The 24,543-nt window shown below is 37.6% G+C and overlaps 1 protein-coding gene across 2 annotated transcripts in view; it reads right to left on the bottom strand.

Moving 5' to 3' along the window:
* The window catches only part of PARD3B (par-3 family cell polarity regulator beta), a 383,490-nt gene that overhangs the window by 254,951 nt on the left and 103,996 nt on the right, over positions 1-24,543 (bottom strand). For both annotated transcript variants that reach the window (XM_084209781.1, XM_084209782.1), the window contains exon 3: positions 13,747-13,915. In XM_084209781.1, coding sequence (XP_084065907.1) covers positions 13,747-13,915 — 169 coding nt within the window. The remainder of the gene's footprint in view (positions 1-13,746; positions 13,916-24,543) is intronic.

The raw sequence follows: 24,543 nt of genomic DNA, 5'->3' as shown, positions 1-24,543 counted from the left end.
AAAGCTTAAATATCAGAAGGTGAATATTGGTTTTTCTGCCAACTGATTATCATCTTAGTACCAAGAGCTATACATGTTTTTACAAGGAGGTTGGGTAGAAAGGGACTGATCACCAAATTTTGTGTGATTTTCCAAAAGTGTCAATAGGTCAAAATGAACCAAATCACTCAACCCAAATATGCTTGTTCTTCACATAAAGCTGAGGAGAAATTTGTTTCCCCGCTAGGCTTATTTGGTATGAAGGTGTACAAAAGCTAAATACAAGTCACTGCCTGCTTTAAGATAAATACCTATACCTTAAAATATTTTTTTCTGTGTATGACTAAAGTTTCTGGTGGCCTGTATCTGATTTTTTTGTCTGAAAACAGATGCTGAAACATTTCTGTGTGATTCAACACAACCTGGTCTCCAACTCCTTTTGACATAAACATGAACAATACAGAGAAACTACTGAAAACCCTTTTCACTGGTACTTCTTGCACAACTCAATGAGCATACTTTTCTTATACTCTTCAAAGCCGTCATCCCAGACCCTTTCCTCATTTCTGTCCTCCTTTTGCAAGGTGAGAAATCCACAGTAACTCAAAGAGGGTACAAAAAATTCCCCACAATCAACTTAGGAGGAGAAAGATGGGAAGGGAGTGGGATGAGTGACCCCACATAAAAAGATCATTTATATCAAGCTCATCCCTCCTCCCAAAGCCAACACTGTGAAATTAGATTTCTCCTTTTTTCCTGAGCTGTCTTCTACAACTAATTCCTCATTTCTTCCTCATTCCTCTGGCTGAGAGAAGGATGAAGGCTCCCAACCCTGTGACTGGTGGGGGACAAGACCTGCTTGTTCCCAGACCTTCCAGCAGCTACACACCAGGTGAAGAGGTCTCCTGTACCACACCACTTCAGCACTTATGTCTGCTCTCTGTAGTGACTGCTTCAAGATCCTCCTTCTTACTACATTCCCCATCCTCAGTTTAAAAAATCTCCTTTCACTTGCTTTTTGTCAGTGTTTTCCAAAGAAACTGATACAAAATTTACAACTGTCTAGATTTTGAAACCAAAGTCTGCAGGAGCAGCAGGATTACAGAGAATAACATTCTCCAGTTCGGGAAGATGGCCTTGCAGCTATTTTCTTTCTTTTTATTCCTGCAAATTTTTGCTTATTGCCATGAAACAATGAAATTTATGGTGCTCATCTGGAATGCTTCCCTACTTGTAAAAAAAAACCTGGACTTTTTGGCTATTATATAGAATGTTTTCTCTTTTCCCAGTATGTTATAAATTCTAGGGTCCTACAGATCATTTTTTACTTGAGGAGAAAACCAGAGTCTATTTTCTTCATTTTTTTAAATGTATTTACAGACATGTAACATAATTTCTTGTACAGAAATATCACACGTCATAACATCTCTGTGAAACAAGTCAGCTGTAGTCTTTAGCTAAAATTACACAAAACAGTCCCTCTGGCCCTTATTGTTTTACATGTGCACACCACAAAAACACAAAACAAACCTTTTATTAGACAAAGATAAACTGAACCAAAATGTGCTTGTTAATAGGAGAAAATCCACAGCAAAGAGGACGACTGGATGAAAGAGATGAGAAGAAGCTGTACTGCCCCTCCTTTTCAGGAGAGTCTCTTATTCCCTTTCATGAGACAGCAATTCTCAGCAGCTCCTGGAGCTAATGAACTCTGCTCCATCTCCCCTCATCTCCTGTGTGGCTTGGCTGTTCCCTGCCATAAGAACACATTCCATGCTGCTCGCTGCATTCCAGCCTGTGCCTCTCCCACGGGCTCCTTTCTTTTTCCAGCCTTTCCTCACCTCCTCTGCACTGCATACTCAGGTCTCTTGAAAGCAAGCACGCTCCTTGCATTCCCAAAGAGGAACCTCCCCACATCTATTGCCCCAAACTCAACCTGATTCAGGAGCTGGGCCACATCCACTATCCATACATACCTTGAACTTTTTCGTCCCCATCTTCCTCAGCCATGAACAAAATGTACTGAAAAGCCATCAGCAATACTGCTTATTACAGACATGCTGCAGAAAATTACACACATTTTCTTAAGAGAGTCTGCCATCCGTTTTCTTCTGTCAGGAAATGGAATGCTGCCTTTTCCTTACAGCTTTCCTTTAGTCAGGCTGTGTTTCCACATTATTCTACTCACGCTCTTACATTTGTGCTGAACATTTATAACAACCAATGTAAGTTCAAACACAAAATCCATCTTTCCCTGAATGATGAGAGAGAAAGAAACTCCTTCCTGCATACCAACTTTATCATAGAAACACATTTTTTAATAAACACTACTGTTTTGTGCCAGAGTAGCACTTTGTATTTTAAACTTAGGAACTCAGTTCTAAAAAATAGTTATCCTCATCCTGCAGTACTGCATCAGGAATTCACAGACAACAAAAACCAAAACACAAGTCCCAAAATTTTTCTCATGATGATAGCCTCTAACCTCCCATTCTTTAAAAATTTGCAGAGTACCTTTTATTATGGTACCATAGCACTTCTAAGCACATGTGTCAGCCTTATACACAACACATACTCTTAGGAAAACCTGATGAGAAATAAGTCCTGCAATTATCTTTGCTTATTTTCAACCAATGTAGATCAACCGTTTCTTTTTGCTAGCATCACCCTCAAAAATTAGTATTGACACAGACTCATGGTTAACAGTGTATTTTCCCTGAACTCTTATGTTTTGGAAATATTTTTTTAACTGCAAATATGGTTGAAACAAGCATATGGTAGAAACCACACTTAGATTTAAATTGGTTGCATTAGGGAAGAAAAATAAAAGCAGAAGAGAGATTTCTGCCATTTGTGTACAATTAGAAAGTGAAAATTTTCGTCAACACAATGGCAGAAGAAACATCTCCATACCAGATGTAACTCAATTCTCTTACTTTGTTTTGCTAGTCATTTAAATTTCACTAAAAAAGCTGTACACAGACATTAACATATACCATGACCAGGAGCTGCTCTGCCTCACTGAAGCCATCTGGTAGTTCAAAAATCAGCATCTGAGGTTAGGAGGGCCCTGACAAACCAGAAGTGATGTGTTCAAGAATACTGTGCAACTGCAGGTAAACAATGCAAGGTCTGGATTTCCAGACATGAACATGCTATGGGGGACTTCGGAGCTCCAGCTGCCCCACTGAGATCCCCCTAAACTCTACAGGGTTTCCAGGAGTCAGATTTCTCGCATCAGATTTCAGGCCTGCATTTAGACAGTTGAGTACCACTTGAGACGACCAATATCACAAAAAAATATTATTCCTATCCTTTCCTTCCTTAATTTCACTCATTTGCTCTAATGTCTCTTTGCTCAGGAAAGCACAGTCTGCCTCCAGCATGAAATCCCTTTATTCTTTGAGATTTAGGCTGTAGGTTGCTGAAAAATGCTGAAGACACCCAGACTTTATCACCCAGGAGAATTTTTGGCAGGATGAGCTACCTCTAATGCAGTCAAATCATGTACTAAAAATCAATTTTAGCAATGCTTTGGATGCAAACACTCACAGATGACTTTTAGGTAAGCTGACAAACCAAGGAACACAGGAAACACAAGCACAGGTGTATTGCGCTACTGCCTCAGTGACAACTAACATGGTTGGTTGGTTTGTTTTTCTAGGTAACAGCGAAGGATTAATCTAGAGCCAAACTAAAGATACACTTGGACAGAATTCTGTAAGTGGGCAGAAAGAGATTTACAATAAATCACCTAGGCAGTTAAAGCCATAATTTAAAATTCTGCTCCTGAATATAAAAATGCTGACTATGATGGGAAAAGAGCTGTCCATCAAGTGTATATCAAGCTATCAGCTACTGAAGGCCATACCAATGACAATTACTCTGCTGCCTGGTTCCAAATCAAGCCTGCTTCGACAGACAGACAAATTATTTTCTCACCTGCCTCCAAATATTTTTTCAGAGCTCCTTCTGAGCAAGTCACAATATTTCAAGCCAGTTGAAACAAAACACCTAAATACTATATGCATACACACGCAAATGTAAAATTGCGCCTCAGCATGGACAGTTCTTGGCTAGAAGAGCTCTGAACAGACACAAAACAAACAAAAACCAGTTATATTGCGAAGCCAAAATTGCTTTTAAACTGGCCTTGTCATGAAAGGCCAGGTCAGGCCCTGGAAACAAAGTTACAAGCAAAATTTTAATTTAAATTTAAATACATAAAATATTAATATATGTGCCTTATTTTTCTCCTTTTTATCAGACCATATTCACACTTACAGGCATATAGACAGTTCTTCCAATCAGCACTTTTTGAGAGCACTAAGCAATCAGTGTGTGTAAATTTGTTTACTCTCAGATATATTGCTTACCACCACCTGAGACACCATGGAATGGTTCTGCCATGTACTTCAAATGTAGCTGACACAGGCTTGTATGTTCTACCTTGTGATGGTACTGCACAGCTTTTTCTATTTTTTTAAATATACAGTGCTATGCTGATGTGACTTCTATGTTTAAAGCTAATTCAAATTGCTTATAATAGCACCATTAATACAATTTCAAATCTACAGCTGTGCTTCCCACAGTGAATTTCTTAAATTCCCATATATTAATGAACTAAGATGGCGTAATGGTTAAGACAATTGACTTAAATCTACAAACAGCTAAAAACCCAGCTCCAGCAAGAGCTGTCTTTTACCCATCAACCCAACACAAAGTACTTCCCTATCACTCCAAATGAGGTGTAATTTTTCTTACAAAGAAAAACAAAAGCAGTGGCCTACAAGTAAAACTCAGGAATGGCTTTTAACAGGTATTGTTTTGGGGAGATATTTTTCAGTACCATTTATTTTTTAAAAATTGTTTTCTCTAGTTACATGTGTTATAATGTGTTAAGTCAGGTTTCAGTTACGAACCACAAGAACCGTTCTCTCAGTTTTTATGACCAGAATGGAATTTCTTTGGTGTTAACAGGGCCTAATGAAACAACTATGGAATGTTTACATTTACGGTTTGGCAGCTTGAAAGATGGACATTTAAGAATCACCTATACATATTATTTCAATCATATAAATCCTGTTCTCAGGATCAAAATCCACATCCATATGATAAGAAGTAAATCACTTCTCAAGGCACTAGGACATATCCATCTACAGAGACTGTACAAATAATGCTGGTAATTTCTTCCCATTCAAACATCCAACTTGCTGAACACAGCAAGAAATATTCATCTTAATAAAGACATTGGGTTTTTAAGCAGCATATTACCTGTAGTTACTGATTTTTAATAAATCATTTTAGGGTAATATATCCTATAGGATTTTAAAACTAATAGATCTTAGACTCTCACACCTTATTTTTATTCATAGATTGAAAGGTGAAAATAAGTATTTCTTCTATTTCAATTCCCAGCCCATTTCTCAACTTCAAATGAAATACTTAATGAACTGTACTAGCTGAATAAACTGACACAAAGAAAATATTCTGTGCACCTGCAAAAGAGGCCATGCTGCCAAAAGCTGGTTTAGCACTTCAGCTAACATCAGTTACAGGTGCTTATGCAGTCACTTTTCTATGGTTCAATGATCTAATTTTCTTTAAAACTTTGGCAGCTAAACTGTACAGCCTGAATATCACTTTGGCAGCATTTTATTGCAAGCAGTAGAGTCGCAAAGCAATTTTTTTTAGTATTTTAACTGTATTTTAAAGGATGATCACAAATTACAGCATTAGTACACATTTCTGTAATAATTAAATATGACCAATGTTCTACATATCTAATTTAAATTAAGAACCTTCTCTGTTTTGATGTTTCCATAAAAAGAGACGTCTTACTCTTGCAGATATTTTCTATTCTGGTCATGGTAAATTAGTTTTAGTCTTAAATTTCAATCTTGTTCCTGAAAATTTTCAAAGATAAAACAGTGAAACCTCCTGAACCTGAAACTTTCTGTGAGGTTGCAAGGAATAAGAACATAAGAGGAGCTGTATTGGGTCTACCTCACCCAGTATCCTGAATCTAACAGTGGTAGCAAAGACTCAGGAACAAAGGCTAAGAGTGTTGTATTCTACCAGGCTGCAAAAAATAACCTTTGAAATATGTCCAAATTTGTGTGGCATCTAGACAACCGTATTTCAAGACACTGATGAGCCATTTCCTGTGAATTTGTTCTAATCCTATTATAACTCATTAATTTTTGGTGTTTTAAATCAAATTTTATAGTTTAGTTGACTGCTTCATAAGAAAATCAGCGTAGGGTTGTTTTGCTTTACAATTTGTTGAACAATAGTTGTGTTTGATACTCGAGTTTTTACATGGTGAGGAAATTGAATACTAACTTCTTATTGATCTAATACCTTCAGACCTTTAGCTGAAGTCCCAATTGTTTTAACTTGAACAATTTAAAACTATCCATCCAGGAGTAGCAGGCTCATTTTCTACCTGAAATACACATTTTGCCGTATTGGCTCAGAGCTAATATACCAAAAGTACTGTACAGAATTATAAACAGACGTACTCTCCTCTTACTCAGCACTAAAGGGTACTGACAGAGACTGAACTACAGTTTTGAAGTATGGTATCATACTACAGCTTTCAAAACCTTCAGCAGCAAATACTTAGCTAAGTGGATTAGTCTTTTCCTTTTAAAAAGATACGACCTCTAAAACCAGCTATCCATCATATTATAAAAATACCAACAAAACCAGCAACATCACAAAACCCCTAAAATGGACAAAATCTGAGTAAAAGCACTGACATCAAACAAAGTGTGTCAAAAAGCACTGTTGACTTTTATAATGGAATTTATTCCATCATTTGAAGTCCTATTCGTTACCTTCCCCAAAACCTTCCCCAAGGTAATAAAAGGCTGGAAATCAACATCCCAGCTAGAGAGCTACTGCAGGAAAGTGTCTAACTTGTGATGGAAAAATATTTTTCTCTCTAGTTAACATATTTTTATGGAGATACCCCTCTTACGCCAAAGTAAGGCATATTAAATCAAGTCCAAAGGGAATAGAGACAGGCAGAATAATTGATGAGGAACAATCTTTTGGGAAATCAGAGACAGAAGGGCTATTAAAAAGAGGAGAGATACTTTAGTAACAAACTATGCACATAAATTTATTACCTACCCTAGCACTAAATTCCTGGGTACAGTGAAAGGAAGGAAAGACTGGCTTGTTTTGTAGACAGGCAGCTCCAGGACAGAAAAACACATGGAAATTTTATATACATCTTTACAGAAACCATTAATGTATTATTCTGCTACAATACAAAGATAAAGCAAAACTCATTTTCATGAATCACGGACAACTAAATAAGACTAAGCTTAAGTCATGAGGTCAAAATATACCAAACTCTCCCTCTGACTGAAATGAAAAGTTATCTTCAAACCTTTAGCTTGCCTAAGAACAGAAACCATTTGTTTTAGAAATGCAAGTAGACTTGAATTGATCACCACAATTCTTTTAAAGCAGATTACACAGGATGCCACAGAGGAGAAAAATCTATCAAGTACAGCGTCATCCTCACAACGCCTATGGCAAACAGCAGAGAACAATACTTGATATCATTACTAGGAGAGGAGTCATCCAGTGCACTGAAAGAGAACACAGCCACATTTCTTTAAGGAAATCAGCAGTATTCCCTCAAATCACAGAAAACAACATGTTCTTCCATAATGCATTTCTTTTGAAATGTACAAATTTCAAAATGTTAGCTTTTCCAGAATCTTACAGGAGAGAATTGTGACTTGAATGCAGTACGCTCCATGTACTGATAAACACCAGAAGGTTCAGCCAATAAATTGATGTTGCAAGATTAAGCAGAAAAGGATGGCTTTCATGAGAGAAGTGTCCTTCCTACTTACTCTTGTATGCTATATAGAAGGCATTAACAACATTTGGCTTATGAAATTAATAGTTTCACATTGTATGTTTTCACAAATTTTAAAAATACATAATAATGTGGTTTTCTCTGTATTTAAAAACACAGTCTTCATATCTGTAGTATCTCAACTCCAACTTGAAAGAGGACTAATAAAATAAATGTTGTTTAAAATGCCCCCAAGCCTACTTACAATGCCTCCACTTCAAAGAGGATGAGAAAGAAACGAAATTCCTTCCGAGCTCTGAAATTACACTGAAATTGTCAACATCCGTACCCTGGAGGTAACAATTTAATCCCTGTCAGGCCTATCAGGGCAGAAACTTCTAAAAACTCATGGAAGAAACCTTCCCTTCAATTCCCTTAGACTTCAAAACTAAGACACTGCCAATGAAAGCACCTCTGCTGACAGACTTAGCAACCCAAACACATAGGGCAAATCAAAGTGTTTTGAACAATCCCATGAAGCTCAATTTAAACTAGAAAAACCCCAAAACCACAGGAATACATTAAACTAATTGAGTATATTCTCTGTCTGAAGCACCTTCAAGGCAATTCCATAAGAGTGCTAAGTATTCTTTCCTAAATGTCAAAAAGACATAGCCAGAACACCACCAACTGCATCAAAAATGGACAATGAAAACCTTCTAGGCTACTATTCTTATTATCCTGTACTAACTAGCCCTACTGAGGATTGAAACAGTCCCAGAAATCTCTGTCTTCAGGGGAAAAAATGTTCACTGAGAAGATACTAAATTAAATGTCCAGAACCAAAAGAACTGACTGCTCATAGGCAAAAGTGCCTGCATGCAGCTTTAACTCCAACCACCATTACCATTCGTAAGCTTATTTTAGGAGAGAGACTGTAATCAGTCATTCCAACCATTATTTTCACCTAAGTCTTCCACTTGCCTAGAACACTGATCAGATGTGCAGACATGTACATATAAAAGGAGAAAATCTAAATATAAAACAAAATAATGCAAAATTTGAAATACTGAAGGTAGACCTTTCAATGGCAAAATCAAGACACTGCCCTATTCAACAGTGAAAGCTTGCAAAGGGAGGAGTTAACTCCTGCAGTTTACAAGTATTTTTTAACCTGCTATCAATAACTGTTATAAGGAACTATTTCTCTATGTAAACTCAACTTTAAATGAAGTGACTAGTTTAGTAACCAGTTAGTAGTTTAGTAACTCGTTTAGTAACTAGTTAAGGTTTTAAGAGCATAATTTTATTGTAATAACCAACAAAGTAATTTAACTGTCTCTGCTTCTAGACAGTACTCAGAAAACAGCTTCAGATTCTTCAAACCAATTCCCAAATCAAGGGAAAAAAAATAAATAAAGCAACAGACCCAAAAAAAATCATGGAGATGCCTACTTTAACCTTACTTTTCCATACCTTAGTATTCAAAATCAACAAGCATCTTTGAATCCTGCACGTCTTCTTCTGGACAAAATCCTGACTAAGATAAGAAAGACAAAAGCAGCAACTAATTTTGTGTGTACTCAACCATCATTTACCACCAAACCCTGAGCCAGTCACAAGGGCATTTCCAGCTCAGAGTGACTTGTCCATAAAACGGATCCTCCATAAATAAATTAGTGCTCTCTCCTTCCTGCCCATATGGACTGAAAAGGAAAAAACAAATTGACATAATGAAAATAAGTCCCCCCTTCCTGTTCCATGACCCACCATGTGGGGAAAACCACTAGAAAACAACAGTAAACTATGAGGTGCAAAAGGGAAACAGGAGCACTACTGGCACGCTTACAGGTGCACAGAAAATTACCAGGCAGTTTATGAGGGCCATAATCTCTTTCCCTGGGATGTGTGTTACCTTACACTCACCATGGGCTGAAGTCATGCAGATACAAAGCATTCAACACGCTGTGATTTCACTGTTCATTGCGGGGTTTTGTCTATACACAGTTTTATAACTGGGAAACATGGTACCAAAAAAAGACAGTGAAGAATTTGCAATGGTATTTGGGGTTAGAGATGTTGAAGTTTATCTCCAATACATTTTTCAAATGTACATCAACTATTTCAGCATTTAGTTGCCTGTACCATTCTTTGAAAACTGTTGTCATGGCCACATCACTATTGTACTCTGGGAAATTCAGCTCACAAGAAACAATAATACGAGACAAATTCTGCTGCCATCTTAGCAACTGTCTCAATGCTCTCATAGCTAGAGAAAAAACAAAATCAGTAGATCAATTTCTTCCCTGTTTCAAACAGCTGCCTGAACACATTAAACAGTTGTGTGCTTCTCTAAATTTTGTCATATATATTAGCAGGTGCTTTATACCATTTGTAGTGCAGCATGAAATGTTTTCTTTTACCCGAGTGCAGATTCTGCCAAATTTGGATTTTCGCTTTTTCACTATTAAAAGACACTGTCAGCAACAGCACCTGATAATCCAGTGATGTGTGGCAGGGAGGGAGGCACTTAAATCTGTTTGCCCCTCACCTCATGTTATGGATGCAGAAGATGCCATGTTCATGAACACTTGAAGTCTTCCTGCATTTTTCTTAAACTAAATATAAGAACCCACAATTGCACTTGTTTGGGAACAGAGCTGGCTTTAAAAGTAGAGCAGTATTTATTTCAGGGAAAAGAAAACAAATAGCTGAATAATTTCCTGAACTGTTTTAAGGAAATACATACTAAGAAAGTAATTTGATATCAAGTAAATTAAACTTAATTTTTTGCTCTAAATTTTTGCCAGTATATGAAAGTAATGTAAAATATAAGGGTTTTTTAGGTTTTGAGTCAAATATAAGAGTGTTTTTAGTTTGGCTTACTTTCAGAGTTACAGATGATAAAAGGAAAAATAAAGGGTAACCAACTACATGATGGAAAATCCATGATTTCAGACAGTCAAGCAGATTACTATTCTAGAATAACAAACAGAAAAACAGCCTCAAAGAAGTAACCATACAATAAAAATATGAAAAAGTAAAATTATTGCCATCTCTATCTAAACAGGAAGGGCTTTAAGATTTGGTATAATATACAGTTAACCTAACTAGGTCACATATACAAATTATAAAAGACACAAATGTTTTAAGGCAGTATCTCATGTGTCTGTTCTAATCCAGTGGCAATTCTCTCACACTGACAATAGTAGCATTTAGTTTCATGTGCTCATTAAGCACCAAGCACTAAGTATTACACAAGCAGATCATTAGCCAGACGTTGTTTTTACACAAAAACATTGATCTGATTTCGTAAAATATAAAACATCCAACAGAAATTAACAGGCAAAATTGGTCCACAATCTGACAGTTCATATAACAATGCATTTCCCTCCTAAAAGCATTCTGGAAAAATATTCAGAAAGGTAAGTATATCATAATCCTTGAAGCACAGCTCTACCATGGAAAGCAACACTTTTTCCCTACATATATATTCAATCACATCCTTGCTTCCAAAATAAGAATAGATTTATAAATTAATATTATTTATTTCTGCTAGCAAGTTGGAGTCAATTCAATAATTAGACAGGAAGCCAGACTACTGTGGTTCATGCATCAATGATATTGATGCAACCAAATTGTCCTTCTATTTCTTCATTTACTTTTCAATTTGCCTCTGATGGAAATAGTCACATAATTAAAGGACCAGGCACTTGTACACAAAAGACAAAGGCAAAAATTAGGTCCAAAGAATTGTAAACCATGAAGTAAAATCCAGAAGAGAAAACAATTACATTACAGAGTACAAGCTAAGTTACAGGACAAACAGGTAAAAAAACTTTCATTTACCCTGTAAAATAAAATAATCTGAAACAGAACTGAGGAGACAAACCCACTACATTTATGATCTCTTCTTTTAAGAAGCAAGCACCATTTTTACTTCAAATATATGTTAGTATTGCACTGGAAACAAAAATAGAACCTTGACTGCTCTTTCCACATTATATTTCATCTTCTAGGATTTCATAAACACTAGCAAATTAACTATGTGGTAGCTTACTGATGAGCTCAAGAGCTTGAGCACTTAACTGCCTTAAATGAAATTGTGTAAAGCCGAAGTACTCCTCTCTACAAACCTCAACTTATGTAACAACAGTACTTGAGACTTAATACTTTTCTTTTAAGTAGTGCTCAGAGGTACTTGGAGAACAATCTCTACTTTCTAAAACATGCTAAAATGTGGTGGTAACAGCACAATTTAAAAATATGCAAAAAATTAAGTGGCAAAACTTTTAACCACTGAACCTTGAGCTACAAGCTATTCTATATATCATGCTTACCAAACACAGACAAATACATACAAGTTATGTCAATAATAAGTCTTGTCTCAAGATTTTTATGTGAAGTTATGAGAACTTCCCATTAAATATGGGAAAAGATTCCTCAGTTTTAGAATATGGAAAAAAAACCATACGATCCATTAACATGAATTTTACTCTAAAAATTTTCATGCAGCTTGAATTTTAGAATTTTCTACAGTAGGCACAAAAATGAGCAGAGTCTTCTGTTAGAAGTTAAGTTACACATCTTCATCCAGTGAACTTTGGTTGAAATTTTATTTTAGCTCACTGCTTTTTTTAATTAGCCTTTTCCTTTAAAAATGTAATTAAAATAGACAAGTGAACATTCCATTTCTCAAGCAGTAATCAGACTACTCCATGAGAGTAGCACAACCAGAGATAGTACTTCTACCCTTTCCCCAGCTGCTTGCACTCAGATTTTATTGCACAGCATTTGGAGACTGCCAGCAGTGCTCAGGAACGTGGGCTGAGCTGGGCACTGGCAAGATGCAGAGCAGGCTCTCCTGAGCAATATTCATTTGCTTTATCGGCAGGCAGTCACAGCACTCACCTTCAATCTAGTTTTGAAAGTTTCTGTATCCAGTACTTGGGTGACAGCTCAGCCTACTCTTAATCCAAGAAAGTTTTCCAAACTGCTTTGTGTGCAACATACAAGACTCCAGTTGTTTATAACTGGAAACCAGTCTGAACTCCTGGCCATCCAGGCACACTTGAACAACAGAAGGCACCGGAGTTGCAGCAGTTCATGCAGTACCCTCTGATGTAAGAGGGAATTAAGCAGCAGCCTTTCCTAATCACAGTCTGCTCACTTGAAAGTCAGAAAGGCAAGCAGGCCCAGTTGTGCAACTTCTTCAAAGGCAAAGAGCCGAACTGTTTGCAACCAGCATAACCTTCTTCCCACCTCCCACACCCAAAACAGGGCACTAGCTAACTGGTAAAAGTACTTGCACATAGCAAGTTTTACACTCATTGAACCCAGGTTCCTCAAAACAGACCCTGTTGGTTTTTGGTTTTTTTTCCAATGACTGTGGTATTTGAAAATACTTAGCAAAGGTTTCATCTTGTGCTCTTTCAGAATACTATAATAGATTGTCAGCAACTCCTAGTCCAGCACAGGACATCCCCAAGAGTGCTAAGGAGAATTGTTCAAATGCTTCTGAAAGTCAGGCTTGGTGCTGGGGGACGTGTTCAAGTTCCCAATCACCCTCTGGGTGAAGAACCTTTTTCTAATATCCAACTTAAACCTCTCCTGACTCAGCTTCATGTCATTCCCTTGGGTCCTGTCACTGACCACCAGAGAGATCAGTGCCTGGCCGTCCATGTCCCCCCACAAGAAAGCTTTAGACCACAATGAGGTCTCCCTCAGTCTCCCCTTTTCCCAGCTGAACCAACCAAGTGACCTCAGACACTCCCCATATGGCTTCCTCTCAGTGCCCCTCACTGAACTGCAAGACAACCAATGGGATGCTAAAAAAAAAAAATCTTAAAATATATAAAATTGGATTACATATAGACATATAGATTACATATAGACACATAGAGAAAAAGAAAAATGAAAGAAAATACCATACAAGATATACATACCCAGTTTTAGGGCAGAAGGAGTCACTTCAATCTCACCAATGGGCTGAAAGGCAGCCAGCTGAGTTGCTACCTCTGTCTCAAAGGAGTCTGGGCTATTTCTGTCTGTCAAATTCCCATTGGTGCCATCAATCTTACGGGGAGTTTCTTGTTCATCATAAATGGCAATCAGCTATCAAAACAAAAGATAATGTAGTTTATAAATAAAGTATTTCCAAACTTCACTCTTTAAAAAAAAACCCAAAAGCTTATACTTTCTTTAAAGTACAAAATTAATGATCTTATTTCAGAAGAGCTAACAACAAACACACAGATTCCAGAAAGCACAGGCATTTGCGTTTAGATACATTGACTTCAATATGACTTAACTATATGCTTCAGCACTGCCCTGTGCTGACACACATTTCTCAGAGGTAGCATGCTACCATTAGTGTGCATTTTACATTATTTCAAAACACTTAGAGATGAGCATGTTTAGAAACACAGAACAGCATTTAACTCTTGGGGGTAGAGGGTGTTATTAAATCTAAAAAATTTTAGTGCTACTGACTGGCATACTGCACAAAGGTAACACAACCACAGAAGCTGCACTGAGCAAGCATATGCACATTTTATTTTTAAGAACATAAAAACTACATTCCAAGGACAAGATCCATCCAGCACAATGACAGAGCATGAGGTCTCCCTAGCTGTCCAACCTGTGTCTCTGTAAGGATGAGTTTCATGGTCCAGCGCAGCACACACACACACACACACACACACACACACACATATAAAACCAGCACTTCTCTACCCACCACATATCTGTCCCTTCCTCCCATCCTCCCCTGCAAGCCTGGACCAGATACAAGTTTCTGAGAACTGCCAGTCAGTCACTGTCTCTTACACCACTCCAGGCACATGGGAAGGCTCCAAAGTCTGCTGTCCAAGGTCACACCATGACTCTGTGTGGCCATGAAAATGATAAAAACCACCAGAATAATTATTTTTTGCCTCTGTTAACCTAATCTTCAACAAAGATTATCCTTTTGGTCTTTACTAATATAAAGTGATCAGACTGTGATTATGCAGCCTCATCAAGAAGTGACTCACACACATGTAGCTAGGTGTAAATCGTATTAAAGTTCCAGGAAAACAGTTAAGCACGTTACAGCTCTGGGAAAACAAACTAAAATACAATTAAGATGAAATAGAAGATATGAGGTTTTCACCTCTGGGATGCTTGGCCCTCCAGAGTCCTCTCCAAAAGCAAAAGAGGTAAGAGTAGCAGTTCAAGTGTCTTCCCTATCCCACAACCTGACATGACATAGTTCTTGTGCCATTTAAATGGCAAACACTTTGCCTAAGGTGCTCATTTATTTTACTCTTTCTGCACTCCTTCAGATTGGCCTATTGTTTTCCCAGCTAATCATGAAAAATACCACAACACACACAACTGGTTAGGCAACATCAAGATATACACAAGAAACAAGTTTAAAGGATTGATTTACTACTTTTTATCTCCCTCTCTCTGTTATTTTAAGATATACATATGCTCTCTCTTTTGAATTTATAAGTACATCAAATCTCCTCTGACACTTCCAGGAAGTGTCAACAATTATATCCTATGAAAAACAGTATACTGAAACAAACGTTTAAGCAAACTCATTTGCCCAAGGGAAGAAATGAATGTATGAAGGAAAAGGAAAGAAAAATCCTGAAGTGCTTCTAAAAGGAAGAAACTGACATTTTCAGGTCTTCCACTCATTTATAATTTGGTTGCTAGAAATGTGTCAGCTCATATTTACCAAGACACATTTCAGAGATACACAAAACCCCTTAAATAATTAGGTAGAAAACTTGCTCTCTTTTTCAGTGTGGAGCCTGTTTCTTTTCCATGGCCATACAACTATGTTTTTACAACACACAATTTGCTTTTTACTTGTCCAGAGCATATAGAAGATTCACTCCAGTATCAAGGTCAACTCTCTCTGTAGTTTATTCCTGCATAACATGTAAAGTACCCAAGTGTTCACATTGCATTAGTTATGTCCCAAAATTACACATAGCCAAAAAGGCTGAGATCCAGATACGAACAGATCACAGCAATTTTCTCCAGTACCAAGAAGAAACAAATCAAAATCCCCATCTTATTCTTTCATTTGTTCCTAAAATGACTATTCATGTTCCTGCTATTATGGCAGCTCATTCTGATTCAGTAAGTTCCAACATTGTACACCAAAAGGTTTGCTTTCTCAGTCTCACTTTTGCTGTGGAAATTTAATTTCTGCAAAGGAGGCTGCTACTAATGATAAGGAAATTGGAGATTGTGTAGGACTATGGCACTGCAAGCACTTTAGGTAATAGCAGGATACAAAGTTCATTTGAGCATCCACAATGCAGAATGGACTAAATGGAACTCGGTTGTGATTTGATGGGAACAACTGAATTCCACAACCAGACTAAGCTGAGTTTCCCCTTGGTTTCATACCATAGAAATCATATTGGCTGCTATATTACTTTGGAATATTCTATACTTACTGCCCCAGGATCCTGTAGACGTGAAAAGTAGGAATTGGTTAAAAAAAAAAAAAATGGACAAAGTAATGGCAAACACCACAGTTAAATGGATAGGTAAAAGCACTACCTCAGTCTTAGAAACATCCAAAACATGTAGTAGTATAAACCAGAAGGGCAAACCAGGACAAACTGATGCTAGAATCACTCTACTTCTACGTGCTTTCTGCAAGTATTTTCCACTGGTCACAGAGACCAGGGCAGCAGCCACATACCATTGCATACTGTCGTTTCTAAGCACCACACCTTTCCTCAGTCCTCTAAACTTCAAGTGAATCTTGTGCAGAAATAATAATATAAAATTATTTTAACAGGCAAGTCAGGTCACAGACTCCTGACGCTGTGAGATATGGCAGACACCTTACCCACCCGCCAGCCCTGAGAGACAAACTGCATCATGGCTACAGCATGGTCATTTCCCTGCACTCCCAGCAAGGCTGCTCCTGCTCCTCACCACGGTCACCTGTCACTTCCCCAGGCTGGGTGACCACGTCCCCACGGCTCCTTTTGAAGAGCCCCTCAGAGCAGGGACTCAGGTGGCTGGGTGCTGCCCCGAGGGCTGAGGGAGTCCTGCATTCAAAGGCCCTGCGCAAGCCAAGGGCATCAGTGGTGCCCACCCCACCCTGCGGAGGACCCGGGTCAAAGTTTTGATTGCAATGACAATATCCTCATGTCACCGAGGGTCCCTAAAACACCTGCCCTAGCACTGGGTGCCACTGCCCAAGAGCTGAGGTTACAAGTCAAACACCTTCCTCAGCACCTGCTCAGGAATGAGCCAGGTACAGGCAGGCTGAGGGGCAGAAATCACAGCGCCCGAGTGTGGGTAAAGCCCCGGATCTTTGCCTTGTACAGAAGGATCACAAACACGAGACTCGATGTGACTCGCTTCTGTCAGCTCTGCCCCTTGAGGTACCTGCCACTCTTGTTCACCAGACAAGAAGGTTCAGCACATGGAGACACGCTGGCTCCTCTCCTCCCAACTCCTGCAGCAGCGGCATGAGAAGAGATGACAACACTACGCCCCCTCCCAATTGTACGCACATCAGCACTCTATTTCCACACTCTGAGCATGAGCAGACAGGGCACAGCTGCAAGCCAGCCTGGCAATACAGCTGGATGGAAGAAGATTCCACACGAGCCAGACCACATAGGCCCAACATCTGCCTGAAAACAGGAAGCCTCTTACTGCTGACATTCTCTAAGTGACTTCTGAGAGAAACCCACAGGCAGTATTTTGACAGATTAAAAAAATAACCTATGAAAACCTATTTCTTTACAGTATGGAACACACCAGTAATTAAGTAACACAATATAAACTCCCATTTTTTTACAGATTGTGGAAAGGAGATCCTACAGTACTGCCTGTGGAGATAGCAAAGATGTGATGCCTTTCCTCTCCAGTGAAATAAACTTTGTTTTCCAAAATGTTTATTTGGGAGAGAACTCCTCAGGACCACAGTGGCAGCAGCATCTTATCAGTAGCAATTCTAACACAAATACCCTGCTAACCAAAGTATTACAAATATCTGCTTCAGCCTTTCAAAGGGAATTAATACAATTAAGATTATGTAAATTAACAACTCAAAAATAATTCTCATAATTGACTTCTCATTTCCAGTACGGAAAATTCTTTAATTGGAACAGACTACCAAAATCTTCTGATTGAAAAGAATTTCAGGACGCATTAAGAAATCCCCACAAACATATCAATAAAACAACACCACTGTTGGCAACACTAGTTTATTCTTTACCAGTTCAATATTTTCAAATATTGAGAATTCAGAAAGTCAGCTGATTGGGGTTTTCTTAACACATCAAAATATTACCGTAGACATTTATAAATTGAGCAATTTGTACAATTTTGTACACTTGTTGTAGTCAGGCATCTAGTTTTTAGAAGTTATTTAAGGAACGTGAATACTTATTGTGAAAGATATATATGTATTTGTATATAGGTGAAATGGTTTTACAATCATTATTATTGTTATTGCAATATCTATTAATATCCTACCAGTTACCTAGAAAATCCATAAATTAGCAAAATTTAGTACTTATCCATCATTTTTGTTTACTGAACTCTGTCTACCAAAACTGACGCAGTCACAACACAAGGCAGCAAAACTGAACACTTCCACTTTATTAGCATTTTTTGTAGTATCTTATTACAAGGCCAAATGATACAGCCAAATTTTAATTCTCTATGATGACCTATGGTGGAGCTCTTCCAATACTTTACTGATATTTCAATTGCAAAGCTTGCAGAAAAGTAAAACAAGATTACCTACAAATTACGTGACTCCATTCCCCAGCACACTCATTGGATTAAGATCCAGCAAAGGCACACTGCAGCCATGCCTCCCTGGGCGTGGGGAGGGACGCCACACACACAAGAGGCATCAAAACTCCTTCCAAATTAATACTGCAACAGTTTTGTTTCAGTCCTCACTAATTAAACTTAATTAAACATAACTTCATGGAGTTCTAGAACTCTAAAGAAAAACATCCTCACCTTTGAACAAACAGCAGCGATTTAAGGCACTTGTTTCTTAAGTGAGAAACAGCTGACTTTGCACTGCCCTATACACCAATTTAAATGAAAGGTTTCATAATTATTTCTCTTCAAACTGCACTTTTGACAACTAGATTATTGTTAATGAGGTTAAAACCTGTATATTTTACTAGCTTTTCTGTACTGAATTAGAAAATAGACACCACTGCTTCCCTTCTGACCCCAAACACGAAGTACAGGCATTTACACGAAGTACTAAGGAAGAAATGGCAAAATACAAGCTTGTTTGCAATTAAATTAATCAGCTTTCAATTACTGTCAGGATAAAATCACTAAGAGAAGTTCTCTGTCATAGGCTAGCATTGGTACATGATTGAAAAGATACAATTTTCAACAGCTGAAATTACATACTCAAAAACAAAAAGCAATTAAATGTTCAGCTTCTATTAAATTTTTAATTCAAGTTGGATGGAGATTTTTCCTCCAAATTTCTTTTTTCCACATTCACTTTATCTAGATTCTTCTCTCACTTAGGGACAACCAGATGCAGTAAAATTGTGGATTTATTCCAGACATGTTTGTTTCCTGTTCAGCTACTCTGTCCATGATTTCAAGTACCCATATAGGAAGAAAAGACTTCTTTTAACCATATCTTTACTTCTGACGGCCAGTGCTCCTGTGTGAGTGGTTCTCAGTTGCTCATAAAATAATGTGGCTAAAAAATACCCCCTTTTTTGGGCTCATTAGCAAAAGACTTTTCACAGAAAGTACTGAATTTTAACAAAGAGCTGTCAGGAATGAATGAAAAGCTCAGTGACTATTTCATTGAGCTTCATGGCATAAGGAGATGTGATGGCTTAAGCTACAGCAGAAACTGATGTTTGCCACAGGGCTGACCACATTACTTTGTTCTCTGGCCCCTCAATTTGGGATCTGTGGGACTAATCTTGCATTTTTTTCCTCTGCATAGGTAACAAAGAGATACAAAGATACACAGGGTCTCTGTATGTGACACACTGATACCAGAACACAGGAATGTTCAAAATAACATCTAAAAATAATTTTTAAAATCAGAACTTCGATGAGCTATACTTTTAACTTATTCCCACAAGGGGACAAGAAGACTTTACATTGAAACAAGAATGAGAGCTGAGAGCAAAGTGTACCATATGTTGAACCAAAAAAAGAAAAAAGTATTCACAAAGACACTGAAAGTTGCCTCACTCCACAAACCAATTAATGTAAAATCAGATTTTATATATTACTTATGAAAGAATCCTGTTCAAATGGTTAAAAGATGAAAGCCTGGTAACAGTGCAACATAAAACTAAGGTAATTAGGGTACCTCAAAATGGATGAAAGCATTATTTAATTTTTTAATTTTAAACTTTCCTGGAGCTCTACAACCTTTCTTCAATATTCTTTCAAGGTAGTCTTGTGGTATATACTGATGAGTGTTTGAAATTAAACTCTTGCATAATAGTATGCCTTGGAATTCCTTAAACTTAAAATAAAGGCTGTCAAGGAAAAATACCAATATACACACCATATGGCAAGCCTTCCTTCACACCTATATATGAAAACAAATTACAGATACATTACATAAAAGCTATGGTGATTAGCTCATCTTGTTTACCTACATGCCAAAAAACCATACACCAAAGTGTCTTCCCAAAGACCACCTGACACTTTTCCTATCCTTGTTATTCAGATTTTTTTGGTACTGTCCAAAAGCAGCCAAGAACAGAATCCTACCAGACACATACAAACACTGGTAGTCTCTGCTCTGAAAAGTTTCCAAGAATACAAAAAAATATTAAATAGGAAGAGAAGCAGCATGCCTAGCAGCTGTCAGGCCCAGCTCAAGACCCCAGCTACTTCAGGAAGAAGGAAAAGGAGTTTTTGAAAGGTCATTAAAAAAAATACATTGGCTGATTGATAAGCCCTTCTATAATTCTTCTTCCTGTCCAACCTATTCCTTCGTGGGCACACGTGACTGTACTTCAAACAATGCAGCTGATTGGGTACTTAACGTTGATATTTGTGGCAAAGTTTGATGAGCCCTTCAAGCTTGACTGAGATGTAATTTTTTAAGCCACTTAGTAACTACTTGAGAGCTGTTATGGAGATCCATAGTACAATACAGACATTCCTTGAGGGTTGACTTCGGGTAGCTTCCCTGGCAGATATAAATGCTAGTGCTAAAATGTCAAGGATTTATAATTATGATGGCGGATGCATAAAACACATAAAACAAGCCTTATTAGGGTTGATTGAAGTAAATATACCAAAGGACATTTCTCCTTTCTTCTGTAAAAGATTCATGTTCAATGCTATTTGTAGCCTGTCACACTCATTATGCTTTCATGTGAAATAGCTTCTGAGTTTTGCTAGATAACAAATGCCCTTTGCTTTTATTCTTCCTCTATCCAAGTGAAAAAAAACAAATTGAGGAAGGACTGCTAAATGCAAGACTGATTATTTCCTTTCTACTTAACTTGAAACTGAGTACTTTCACCTATATGGACTTTACAGAAGATGAGCTAACTTTGGAGAGTCCATTTCAAATGGCATTACAAAAATGTAGATAATACCAAAGACTGCGTTATTTACTAGAACCATACTTGTCAAATGCACTTATTGGAATCAGTCATTGAAAAGGAAAAATTTACTGTGCCATGAAATAAGTGAATACTTAAAAATGAAAGCGACATCTTAGTTAATATATTGTGAATAAGCAGCAATAAATGTTCACTCTCATAATATGAATTATAATAACTTCATAATATGAATTTAACCTTAGAATACTACTTCAATGCTAAATTTACCACTTACTTACACAGCAGCACAAACTCCACCTGACAGAACAAGCATCTCTATTGCAAGAGAACCCACAGCAACTCTGGATACTCCAAGCCACACAGGGTCAATTGAGACAGGGAGTGGAAAGCCAAATGAGTAAGCTCAAGCTGCTCCCAGCTCTGACTGTGGGCACAGGCATTCCCACTCCTACTTTTAGCAGGCACCTTGCCTGGCATTCAGAAGACTTCTCCAGCACCAACTTCTTCCCACACCTTTCCACACGCTTTTCAAGTCCTGAGCTGTCTTCAAATGACCTTTGGATTATATATGCATGTGAAAATCTTCAGAAATTTAAACCAAAGTAAACTGTGCTGAAGAGGCATTATACCACTTCAACAAAGACCAGAGGGCATAACTGAAATTTTCAAGAATTCTCATGGCTTTTCATACTCTAGGCAATGATTGATGATGTTAAAAACCAATTTGTATTGAACACTTCAACTTTCTTTTATTTTTCTAGATTACAATTTAATGAGGGCCACAGAACAATTTAGGTTGGAAAGATTTCTGGAGGTCACTGGTTCACTGTCACTCAAAGTAGGGCCATACTGGCATTTGGCTTAAATTTAAAGTTGTCTCTGGTTGCTCAGAGCCAAACCAATTTTTGTGCATCTGCAAGGATGAATATTTCACAAGTCTTTGGGCATCTGTCTCAGTGCTTGACCACACTTGTAGTGCAAAAAAAGGTCTCTAATATCTTAACAGAATCTTCCTCATGACCATTTAATGTCCATTACTACTTCTTTTCTTACTGTGGCCTTTCAAGAAGGTAGGATGTAGTCCTGTCTACACTCACTCTCATCCCATGAGTTCACTAACCCTTTCTCCCCAAGTCTCATGTTCAATCCCTGATCTTGCTGGTGATCCTGCGCTGAGCTGGTTTCAAATATGTCAGCGTCTTTCTTGCTCCAAAGGAGACCAAAATACAACAGCTCAGCTGTGGCCTCACAAGTGCCCAACAGATGGAATTGCTTCCCCTGGCTACTGTCCTGAGTGTGTACTCAGCCTTCTTAGATGCAAACCTGAGACAAACCTAGAACAAATTCTATCAAATTCACTTTCTTATTTTCTCCCTTGTTGACCTGACAATATACATCATGTGCAAAAATACATTGTTGATTTAGCCCCAGTGACTCAATGACAGCATATGAATAAGCTGTTTGTTTGGTTTAAACAGCTTTGATCTTTTTAGAGGGCATTACAGGACGGGGCAATAGAACTTTGGAAGTAGGAAAAAAAACCAGTACAAAAAAATACTTGAATTGTAAAACCCATCAGAAAGTGTAAAACCATCTGTACAGCATAGCACACACAACAACTTCCATTAGTACAGACAGGCTTGATAAATCTTGGGATGTTGCCACACGTCATGCAGTTCTCACACTGTGTTTCTGTCTGTGCACAAAAACATTTCAGTATTTACAACTGCCAAGAGTCCTATTCCTACTGATGCCTTGCTTAGTGAGACTGCATTATTTGCCCTGTCTCTTGACAGTTTATATGTCAGGCTCTGGAAAGGCAAAAGTAAGCTTACAAAACTGGGTGTCACCTTGATGAGGAAAGGTCTGTCCCTAATGATAAACTACTGCTATCAGTCTCTTCCAGTTTGTTATTAATTCTGTCAATACACAGTATTCCTAGACACTTTCTAGTGAATTATAATAAAGAATGCACAACCCTTAGAAAAAACTAGAAAAATAAATACTTTTTACCTTTCACATAGTGACTTCATTTGCAGAAGTAGCATGACCCTAAATGCTTCAGTAGTAGAAGTCAGTTGACCTTCACCTCTAGCAATCAAGTCTCTAAAGAAAGCTCCTAAAGATTATGATGCTCTTATGCATAAAATTTGAGACAGAGGAACATGAGGAGAAGGGAGAGACGCTCAAGAGAAATGCAATGGAAGTATCACCAAATTCCTCAGAATGTATTTACTAACTGGCTAGCTCACATGAATTGTTTCACCACACACATTAATAGAAGACTACAATGTCAATAATTGTCACTCACAGAAGAATTGTGCTTTCTTTTTCTTTTTTAAAGATGAACCAGTTTACGAAGACTACAGAAACTGAAGAAGAAACCTACAAAGTTATGCAGTCTCAGAAGATCAGTAACAGGCAAAACTGTGAAATATTTAGGAACTTTAGAAGCAGCGCAATGGTTCCAAACACAAATACATATTCCCAAATGAATTACCAGAACAGAAGGGCTAGAAAAAAATTATTCTGACTTGACACTGTAAAGCACCATTACTGTGAAAACAATGAAACTAAAAGTAACATTTCTAGAGATAGTCACATCCCTGGCAATAACAAAAAATTCTTCAATAAGAATTACTCATTTCAGCAATCAGTTCGTAACAGACATCCTACTGCTGCCTTGCTCATTATACTCCTTAAAAGAATGATCTACATATTATAAATTTCAGTCATTTCTTTACCCTTACATTAGCTGCCCACAACATATTTGCATAGATAAGTTTCTTAATTTCTTAGTAAACAAATTAAATGTTGACATCATGTCCAAGATCCACAGTAAAATTAAACATATTTTTAAGTTTTTCTGAGCATTAAAATCTGGAATTCAACTGAGCAAAATGGTACTTGCAAAGTTAGTAGCAGCAATGTATGTGCACATGTCTGTTATGTACACCTTGGCCATGAATGTGTTTGCAAGCAGACAAGACATCATGTAAATATCCTTCTGCTACCCATGGAGTGATCCTTGTTATTTATATCAGAACACACCCTATTAAAACAGAATGCACAATTAAAAATAACACTCAAAAAATTACAATAGCAGCAATGTCCTTGTCCTTCCACAATAGGATAGGATCCAAAAGGTAAACCAAAGCTTATTTTCTGTAAGTG

Source organism: Fringilla coelebs (genome assembly GCF_963513975.1).
Source record: "Fringilla coelebs genome assembly, chromosome: 7".
NCBI classification, from domain to species: domain Eukaryota; kingdom Metazoa; phylum Chordata; class Aves; order Passeriformes; family Fringillidae; genus Fringilla; species Fringilla coelebs.
This window is presented reverse-complemented; position numbering and strand designations above follow the sequence as displayed.